Source organism: Fulmarus glacialis, unplaced genomic scaffold (assembly GCF_000690835.1).
Source record: "Fulmarus glacialis isolate BGI_N327 unplaced genomic scaffold, ASM69083v1 scaffold33291, whole genome shotgun sequence".
Lineage (NCBI taxonomy): Eukaryota > Metazoa > Chordata > Aves > Procellariiformes > Procellariidae > Fulmarus > Fulmarus glacialis.
This window is the reverse complement of record NW_009192690.1, coordinates 27,581-38,261: the sequence shown is the minus strand read 5'-3', so window position 1 is coordinate 38,261 and position 10,681 is coordinate 27,581. Positions and strand designations below refer to the sequence as shown.

Sequence of the window (10,681 nt, the reverse complement as noted above, 5' to 3'; positions counted from 1 at the left end):
TAGCAGACCATACAACCTTCCAGACTTGTTGGGAGAAGCATGTATGTTGGAAGGGCCCATCCAGGTGCAAGGAGAGCTCTTGCACCGGTGTGCTCCCATAGAGCATAGTATGAATGTCAAGTGCTCATGAAAAGGCTCTGAGAGGTGAAAAGGGCTGTGAGGCTGGAACAGAATGACTGTGAGCTGTTCTGCACACCTTGCAGGAGCTCTCTGACATGACTGCTGAACGTAGTATAGATGTAACCTGAGAGACAATGTGTTTTCTGTGACTGACATCTACAACAGCTGTTTTGCTAATTTATGCAATTTAAGAATGAATAAGGAAAATCTCCATGAACAGGCAACCATAAGCAGATCCCTAAACAAGGTCTACCTGATCATCCACAAGAGTGAGGTAAGAATAAGCTTAGATCAGCTTCTTGACTGGAGCCTTCTTGGCTATGGTCTGACCATATACGCTAATCTCTTCCCAGTTTTTTCAATTCCACTTTCTGAAGAGAGCTAGGCAGTACCACGCTATTCCTGGAAGGGGCTTTGGTGAGCTAATGCAGTGGGCATAGTTTAATGGCCTGGTAAAGAGGTGCAAAAATGAAAAGACCACCTTACTTCTAAGCAGGTAATGTTAGTCATTGAACATCAGCATCAGTAGGACGGGCTTAATTTGTACTTGCTTTTTACTGTTTTCTTCCAGCCATGGGTGTGAGGTTGCATTGACTAGTGGCAGCGCAGAGATTAGGGAAATAGGTAACACTCAAAGAGAGTTGCCCAGTCAAGGAAACTTGTGGATATACAGAAGGTTCTTATCTCCTAGTACAAACATCCAACTAACTAAACCAGCAAATCTGACTCACTTATCTGCTGTGACAGCGAGAGGTGTGTGGAGCCAAGCACACTTTATGGGTTACTTTTATTTCATCCATAACTGGTGTGAAAGCCTGGAAGAACTGATAGCATAATTGCTGGGAGTGGGCTTGTTTGGCTATTTTTTCTTTGGTTGGTGGGTTTTTGTAAATCTTGGATGGTTGCAGCCTTTGGGAAAGGGCTGACATGAAGAAATTTGCAGGATGGTGGAGGAGGGTTTTGGTAGTTAAGTGTTTGTTCTGTGTGTAATGGATCTGGAAATAAGTGACCACAGGCTCAAGTTAAAAGTGTTATTCATTGGTGAGTAAAGGTTCATGAGTTTCTTGGTGGATATGTTTCCATGTTTCAGATCGGCTTCTTATGATGGCACTTCTTTAGCCTGTCTAAACAGATAAGTCAGTAAGGACTTGCAATTTTCAGCATAAAACTTGAGATGATAGGTGTGAGTTTGGACAGCTTGGTGGGATAATGGAAGAGAACTGAGAATGATTTCTGGAAGGGGCAAGGATATTACACTGTGAGCTTTGTAAGGTGTAATTTTTAGTGAAGTTAGTAAAAAGTTAGTTTGCAGGATCACTCCTATTCTCATTGATATAAATACCACTTAATTCAAGGGAAAGAACACTTCTGTTCCTCCCCATAAGGAAAAAATATGATCTAAAGAAGAAAGACCTGTATAATAAAAGGAACAGAATATCAACTTGTTTAGATTTCCTCTTCCTGCTTGTTATGCTGGTTCTGATATGGACATATTCATTCATATTAAAATGCCACATCAGTGTCACTACTTTAAAAGACTTTTTTTCTGACGTAACAATCGAACCTGCTTTAAAATTTATTTCAGATAATGAAGGATATTCAGTGTGTTTTCTTCTGCCTTATTCCATATCGGATTTTTAATTTTCTTCTTATCCCTCAAATACATTGCCCCTGAATTTAGTGAGAGAAACGAGGGGTTTAGCATACTAGTTGCAGTTCTTCTGTGCTAGTGCCTTCATACTTAGGCTACCCTGCTTAAGTTAAATCTCCACTGGGTTATATGTTCCCTGGGTTGTAACCTGATAGTAACAAAGAGGGAGGAAACAGTGTAGCATGTTACTGACTTTTGCTTGAGATGGTAGGAGAAAAAGCAGCATAAAAAAATTGAGCTCATGGGAAATAATAGGCTTTCAGAGGAATGGGGAAAGTTCAACCTGTATGTGATGGGCAGTTTGATTTGCTAAATGATTGACTGTGCAGAACAGAAGGAAGAGGCCATGAACATTCCTGTCCATGTCAAGCACTGCTTTTGAAAGGCAATGTGTGTTATTCTTATTACAATCTTTGTTGACCCAGAAGTTGGCAGAGCGGGAGAGGTGCATGCTGGCTGAGAGCTGTGCAGCAGTTTTCAAGTAGATTCTTGGTCTAATAGTAACTTTCAAACAAATCTTTGTTTTTTTTTTTCCTAAATGAGGGGTAGAAATATGGACTCCTGTGCGTGTGTTTAAAAACAATTCCTTGCTGGTTTTTTTTAAACAACAAAACTATCTGTGATCTAGTGAATGAGGGCCGGGATGCAGTATGAGCTACCAGTTCAAGTGGAGCTGCAAGAAGAATAGCCACTTGATCCCCCACCGCCACTTTTAGGGAAGGAAGAGATATATTTTTCCTTTTTCATCCTCAAATTTGATGTATTGGGGGTTTCCATGCTTTCACTGATTTTTAAGGCATGGGTACATTCTGAATGGCCCTTTTGTAAGGAAACATCAACTTTGGTTTTATTTTGTTAGCTTAGTTTCAAAGATAGTTTTACTTTTGTTTTTTAGTTTCCCAGATCTTCCTGATTTCTATAGGCTTTGCTGCAAGCGCTTTCTAGCGTGTCTTTCCAGTCTTGTCTTCTGCAGTGATACAAGGAGGGGAGAGGCTGGTGCTTTGAGCTCCAGGGGGTGAGAGAGGATCTGACACAGGATGCAAGTCTTGTATCAGGACGTGAAATGACACCTCTTCTGAAGACAATCAGGAAGCCCTTACTAAAACTAAAGCAAGAATAAATAGTGAAACATCCTCCCCCTTAACCTCCCCTTTCCTATCTTGGGCTGGTTGCCATTTCAGGGACAAGGAGATCCATTAAAGAGACAGAGCAGTGCTGTTAGGGCAGTGAACGAGGTCCTGCCAACACCACTGGTAGCCGTGTGGTAGGTGGTTGTTTCTGCAGCCCCCCTGCAAGGGGATCAGGTTAGCAGCACCTGCTGCTTTAACCTCAGTATTTGGAATATCTTCTGAAGCATTTTTGTCGGCAGCTGTCCTGCTTCTCATCTGCTGAGGCTCTCCTGTCTTCAGTCTCCTTGGACTCCTTCTTTAATGGAAGAGTGAGCCTGATGGAAGAATCACCTGTTTTTCTCTAGCCGTACTTTCAAACAGGGATACACTTTGCTTGGGACATGCAGTACACCTGCCTTTACTAAGGATTGTGAAGGAAAGTCTGAAAATGATGCCTGTGATGTGTTCAGGTGTAGTGAATCTGCCTGGGAGGTAGTACCTCCCAGGTTGAAGGAGTTGTCTATAAGGAAAGAAAAACAACATAGCTGCTCACTAAATCAAGCCAACAGTTTGTTCAGTCAGCTGTCTTTTACTTCCCTGGGCCAGCATTTCATTACTGTTGGCTATTTAGATTTAGAGAGTTACATTTTCTTAAGTATGCATATAGTTTTTCAGTACTAACATTCTTGTGCTTTTGTAGAGAACTGCTTTCTGATTAATTTCATTTTTATGTGCAGTGGAAATAGAAAAGGCTTTAATTAACAACATTGTAGCTTTTTATTTCTTAAATGTGGTTGCACTGTAAACTCTCCTGCAGGTGTCTCGGGGTAGTCCACCTGTTTATCCATGAACATACTCTACAAAATAACCGCACAGCGAATTGCAGTCACCCCGTCTTCTGCGACAGAAATTTATTTGGCAAAGAGTTCTTCTTCTGTGGTAAAGGAGACAGCTGTCATTGCTGGCCTTTTCAGTATTGCGACTGAATAGGTCTGGTGCGTAAAAGTGCAGGCATTAGAAATGCAGCAGTGGAATTGGCAGCTACCTTTAGCAGGAAGTTTTTAACTGTTCTGTGTGCTAGAATAGCATGAACTAAAATACCTTATTCTATAAACTGTCAACACTGTCCCTATGTCCAGAACATACAGCTTTGTTCTTTACAAATTTCCTTCAAGTGAGTACTTTCTGTGTCCAAAACGATTTTTACAAAGCTTTCTCCTATTGCTGTTTCAGACTACGCTGGCACACATCATAGCCAACAGCAGCAAAAAGAATGGCACGAGGTTTGTGACACTGTCGGCCACAAGTGCGAAGACAAATGATGTTCGAGATGTCATCAGCCAAGCCCAGAATGAAAAAAGACTCTTCAAGAGAAAAACCATACTCTTTATTGACGAGATCCATCGTTTCAATAGATCTCAGCAGGTATTATACTACGCCACTTTTTGGAAAAAGCCTTTGTCAGCACTTCTGTAAAATTTCCCACTTTGCCTTAAGATGATAGCTTACTTTGGGCTTTTGATTTTAGTGTTAATGTTTTTAGTACATGAATTAGGGAGAAACATAAAAATTAAATTCCATAACTAACTTCCAATCAGTGTTTAATTATTGTGATTCAAAGATTTAAATGAAAGTCTGAGCTATACTTATAGTTGACTTATGTGCTGGGCTTTATATGACATTTTTCTGAAATGTTATTTCTGCAAAGTCATGTTAGTAATGTTTGCCGTACATATCTTCATTTCAGCCTCCTCCCCGGGGGTAGCATTCTGCATTACCTTTACAAAGGCCTGGAATGTGGACGTGCCTAGGGTGTTTGTTTGGCTTAATGTTGTCCCCTCTTCTCTGTGAGAGGAGAGACCATAGTGCCATTAAAAAGAAAAAAGAGACCATAGTCATACGATGGCAAGCTTGAATTCTGTACTACAGGTTGCAGTTTCTATATCAAACCATACTCTAATCTTCCTATAGTTTTCTGAGCCATCCTGTAGAATTCTGTAGGGAACTGTAGCCCTAAAGATTGGTCCAATGAGTATTTATAAGTAGCCTCACTATTTGTTATATTTGATAAGGCAGTTTCATGGTATCTTATGTTTGCTAAGCAATAAACCAAAGTCACATAAATAAACTAAAAATTTGCAGATTTTTGACACTGTTTCGTTTCAGCTGGTAGGGTCATTCTTGGTGCAAGCACAAGTTATTAAGGTGAACAGCCCATAACATGCTGTGTGTGTGAAATTAAATCATTTAGATAGCTGAGCAGATGAGTTGCCTTGTCAGTGAGGTTATTTGTCATATCAACAGGGAACACAAAGACTCAGAAGACACAAAAAACGTAGCCTACTCACATGGGATGTTTCAGGTTGTCATTGATCGAGATCAGCTTTTTCTGCTTCCCTCCCATCCTCAGGACACTTTCCTTCCTCACGTCGAGTGTGGGACGGTGACCCTGATAGGAGCGACCACAGAAAATCCCTCCTTCCAAGTCAACGCCGCTCTTCTGAGCCGATGCCGGGTGATCGTCCTGGAGAAGCTCTCGGTTGAAGCAATGGAGGCGATTCTGATGCGGGCCGTCAGGTCTTTAGGGGTCCAGGTTTTGGGCCAGGGCGACCAGCGCAGCAGCTCTGCGACTGGCAGCAGCAGCGAGAGCTCAGAGTGAGTACTTTATGGGCTGCAGGGTCTTAACGCACACAGCCCGAGGAATTCACTGCCTGCCAGGGAGAGAATGAAGCAGTTGGGGGGTGGGAAGAGAAACCCTAGCCACTTCTGATAGTAAAAAAAAGAAGTGGCAGCATATGGCAGGGGCGGGGGGTGACGGGGGAGAGAGAATTTAAAGCACTGGCTCTCTCCATCCAAAACATAATCTCACCATCTGGATTAGGAGAGAGAGTTTTATACTTGGATCTGTAACTCCTGACTCGCCCTCCCAGGATATTTAAATCCGTTCTGCTGCTGAGGATTTGTTGTGGAAGCCTGTAACTGAGTCTTTGTCATGACCTAATGTGTGTTACTTCTTGCTACTGGTTGTAAAAGCATCATGTTACCATTAAGTGGTGGATGGGGCATCCCCTCTTAAATTAATTTGGAAGTGCCTGACAAAAGTTTGTGGGTTTCTGAGAATTTTTTTTTAATAAGGTCAGGGAGGATATTACTGTTCTTTAGTTGCAGGATAAGTGCTGTGGTATGTTTTATGGTATGCTGTGGGGAGAGGGGGCTGTTCCTGTGAGGTGTGAATAGATTGTTTTAAGATAGACTTTGTTTTTCTCTGCTCCTTGTTGTCCAAGCCAGATAGAGTCACGTTAAACATTTGGGAGAGTTTTGGAAAAAACAAGGTCCAGATTTGTCCATAAGGGGTGTTATCTGCCTTCTGAAATGGCTAGCTGGCAAATAAGGATAATGCTTGGTACTGCGCTACTTTCATGCAGGTTACTACAGTTCTTTCGTGTTGATGCTTGTCTGTACTCCTAGTAATTTATAGTGTATTGACATGGTGGTAACTGGGCAGGCACTCCATATGAAATAAATGAGAGGGAATCCACTTTGTCTTTTGGCTTTGTCACAGAATATAAGCACTAAGAATCACCAACCTGAATGCTGAGGTCCGTGCAGGGAAGGAAAGCTATTCCCTTTTTATTTTTAGGGTACCCTGCCTCATGGTTTACTCATTTGTAGCTTTTACATGTTGTAGTAATGTGAATTTTAGAAGAGAGTGCAGTACTGTCAGCCTTAATGTAATGGCACAGCTGTGGTTGTGGTTACACCCTGACTGGGGTTCAGAGACTTTCCTTTCTGTATGGGATTAAAGTACAAGGCATAGTTTCAGTTGCAGTTGTTTGGGTTTGGGTTTCGCTAGACTCTCCGTATCTGTAACCTTCCGTTAGCTATGGATGATTTAAACAGCACGGTGTGGTGCTTCATCAAACTGAAAGAAGTCTGACAGGCAGACTGTCAGACTAGCACAGTTTCAGAAATCTATCCATGGAGGGAGAGGGCTTCATTCCAATGGCTAACGTGGGAGCCGAGCATTTAAAAATAAAAATGGGGTTCAGAATTTAGAAGTGTTTGTTGCAGTTGTGTGTTAAGTCTTTCTTGTCTTTCCTGCTGCTGTCTGGTTCTGGTCTGTAGTTCATTCATACCATTGCTGATGAGTTTGACTTTTTATAAGCCATCCTGTCCCATACTGTGGTTCTGGTTTTGGTCTCCTTTTTAATTCCTCCTTCTTGCTTCACTGTCCATACCATTTCTGCTCCTTCATTTCCTCTCCACCTACTACTCTGCAGGAGCAGCTGTGTCTCGTCTTTAACCTCTTCATCTCCCTGCCTCTATGAAGCAGGGCTGCCATTAGATGCAGGTAGTTAACAGTGTTCATGCTGTCCTGAGGAATAAATGAAAGTCACGAATTACAGTTGAATTGGTTGTTCACTGTGCTCACCTTTGTTCCAGAGTTGGAAAAGGAGCCATAAGGCAGCATGTCCCCAAATGTGGGGCATGCCTACTTTGAAAATGCTGCAGAGGTATAGCCAGAAGGCACAAGAGATGTGTATATTGAATTTTGGATTTCATTTCCCATGTGAGTCTCCCTTCCCAAACCACGGAAGTGTATGAAGTCCTGCATGTGCTGCTTGGCCTCAGTTTATTAGGTGGTCTTGGTATCACATCACTTGTCTGATGTGATGGCTGACCTAGATGAGATTTTGAAGAGGATGATTCTTTGTGGTCTCTCCTATTACCTTGAAGAATAAGGTGAGGGTGAATCTTCCTTAGTCTCTACAGGCATCTTCTGCGCTCAAAGAGAATGTAGCCATCGCTGAGTGATTCAATAGGTTTCATCATCTCTGCACTCCATGCACATGCAGCAGTCATCAAAAGGAAAGTGTGCTCTACCCGAATCTGTTTGCTTAAATTTTCTTGGTGGCTTTTTCTTATCTTGTTTCCACCATTGCTGCAAGTTTCTGATAAGGTTAGGTCACCTGGCTTCTCTTTTATCCCGCTGTGGCCTTTTCTTGCTGTAAAGCTGAAATAGAACTAGCAGGAGGTGTTACCTACTTTGGTATCTTTGTTATATCATCACGCTCATAAAGCTTCTTTGACAGTTTTTATATTAGTTACTGGATTTCTTTAGGATAAGATGTGCTTTGTGTTATATTTTCATTAACTTTACTGCCATCAAAAGCCTCTTAAAGCCTGCAGTAAATTAAGCTGAAAGACGGGGGAATATGAAAGGAAGAAACATACTCATGAGGAAGAAAAGTAAGGAGAAGTCAATGTTAAAGACGCTTTACATTGCTGAAACTTTGCTTGTGCTTTCTGCAGTTTATGCTGTCTCAGTAATAGCACAGACTGTTCCAGGTGTACGCTGATACAGTACACTTGTACTGTGTCAGTGATCGAGGAAATCAAATTCTTCTTTTCTTGGCTTTTTATTTTTAAGTGCTGCCCTCAGAGCGGTATCTCTAATTGAAGTCAGATAGTAAACTGGATGGTGGATTAATGCATTTGAAGTTAGATAGCACAGAAGGCGCACAGCTGGGGGAAATGAAAGGATCCCCAGTTTCCTGTAGGCAAGCCCAGACATCATGCAGTTCAGCTTGTTAGTGGCTGTATTACAAGTACTGACAGGTTTTGAATTTACTGGTTTGTAAATCACAGCGTTGAAGATGGGCTTCCTTTGGGTCTTCAGTGTTCAATACCTTTTTGAAATTTATTCCCTTTTTGGTACATCCATCCAATTTCCTTGCAGGAAATAGAGTTGCTGGGATGAGAGGCGACATTCAAAGACAATGCTGCAAGGCAGTGAGCAATGCATATCATACTGTACCATTTCAGATGAAGAACTGTATTTGCCTGTAAAAGCGTTGCAATTTGTCAAGGAGTGAGTACAGTGAGAATAATTGCACTGAGAAAGTAAGAAAGTACTGATTTATATGTGAAAGAAGCAATGGATCCTTTATCTCATGTCTGCTCTATTATTTTTAAATCTTTCATCATACAGGTTCTCCTTGCTTGGACTTCCTTATATTTACTCTTTGATACTGCTTACAGTATTGTCATTGGATCAAACACTGCGGTGTTGTGCAGGTTTTATGGGTAGTTCATCATACGTTTCGTGTTGGTTCTTGGCACAGAGTATCTTGAGGGTATGGAGAAAAGGAGGAGTTGGAAGAAGGATTTATTATCCTGTAGTAGTAGTTTTCCATTCCTTAAGCTAGTGTATCACCTTCAGCTCAGTGAGTGATGGATCCAGGGGCATCCTTTTTGGCTTGATTATGTTTTTGTCTCCAAGTATCATTGGTTACAAGGTACCAACGTTGAGCATTGGCGTCCAGTGGATGTTCAGTGTAATTTTGGAGAGTGAAAAAAATATGGGATTGCCTATCTGCTTGGGAAGAGGTCAGAAAGCATGGGAGTTATTCTGCCTTGCAGTTCTATGGTGTGCAGAAGTCGGGTAAAGTGGAACGGTGTAGGGCACATGAGCTTCTGAAGACAGGATGGGCTTAAAAATGTAAAATACAGCGAGTGTCTTTTGAAAGCCAAGGTATTGAAATAATTGTCATCCTGATTTTGAAATTCGGCTCCTGCCTAGAGAAGTTAAATCATCAAAAAAACGGAATTTAAGATTTTAATTCCTCAGAAAAAATAACTGAATTCAGTTATTCTGAATATAAAATGTTATTTTGAAATACTGAGTGTGAATGGAGCTGAGATTATGGAACAGGGAAGCATTATGTTGTTTCCAGTCAGTGATTGTCATCAATATGCTGTGCAAACAGCTTGTATGTAGAAATTTTCTCTGTTTATTCTTGTTCTTTATCATGTCCAGTATGTCGTGCCATTGTTGTAGACATGGACTGGATCAGCCTAATACATAATACATTATTTGGAGCAGAATTTCCATTACCAATATGTTGTAACTTGGATTTCACTATGGAAATGGACAAGACCTTTGCTTGTAACCAGATTTTCTGTACTTCCTTGTGCACGTTTGTTTCAATTCCTGTAGTACTTAATTGCTTATGTTGAGTCAACAAGGCACTTAGAGGCCTATAGTGAAACTGAAGAGACAGGAGTATAACTCAGCTTTCTTGCCCAGCTTCTAATTAGCAAATAAATGGCAAAAGGGCTCTGAGGCCTCGACTTTGTTTGGGACATACTTTCTTAGCTTCTTGCAAGCGTAGTACCTGCCTTTTAGTGCTCTCAACACTTCTCCTCCATTTGCAGTTGTTGAGTGCAGTTGCGGGTATCGGTGTGAGGAGGCCTCAAGCACGTGGTGTTCTTCTCTGCAGCAGCAGGCAAAGAGCTTAGTCCCTGCAGGCGAAACCTTCTCTTTGGTCTGCCCTGCTGGTGTACCCAAAGTGTTTGCTCAGTGTGCAGCATATTTGGTTTTGTTCTCTGTTGATGGAGGTATTAGCAGCAGGACATCTGTGTGTAGTGCCTGCTGGGTTTTTAAAAACAGCTTTTGCTTTCTTTGTTGGCTTCTTTCATTGCATGTAGAAAAATCTGGTGCCCATCTGTAGAGCTGAGGGGTGAACATTGCTCCCTGATTTTCAAGGAATTTGGTGCATGAGATACTTGACTGAGTAAGTCCCTGTGCTGTTATATTCTTCTGCTTCCCCGTTCAAACATGAAGAAGGTGTTTGAAACACCTTGGAGAAAGTGCGGTTATTTTGGAGTTCCACTGTGTGTGCGTGTTAATTTCTTTTTTCTAGCTTTATCAAATGCATGAGAAATAAGGAGATGGAAATAAAAATATGATAAGATGCATACGTGTATATAGCTAGATACATTTTTCCCACAGGATGTG

The 10,681-nt window shown here is 41.5% G+C and overlaps 1 protein-coding gene across 1 annotated transcript in view; it reads left to right on the top strand.

Moving 5' to 3' along the window:
- Positions 1-4,113: 4,113 nt before the first annotated feature.
- The window catches only part of WRNIP1 (Werner helicase interacting protein 1), a gene marked incomplete at its 5' end in the record, with an annotated part of 15,549 nt that continues 8,981 nt past the window's right edge, over positions 4,114-10,681 (top strand). The window contains 2 exons of the mRNA XM_009587187.1: positions 4,114-4,305; positions 5,291-5,535. Of these exons, the coding sequence (XP_009585482.1) occupies positions 4,114-4,305; positions 5,291-5,535 (437 nt within the window). The remainder of the gene's footprint in view (positions 4,306-5,290; positions 5,536-10,681) is intronic.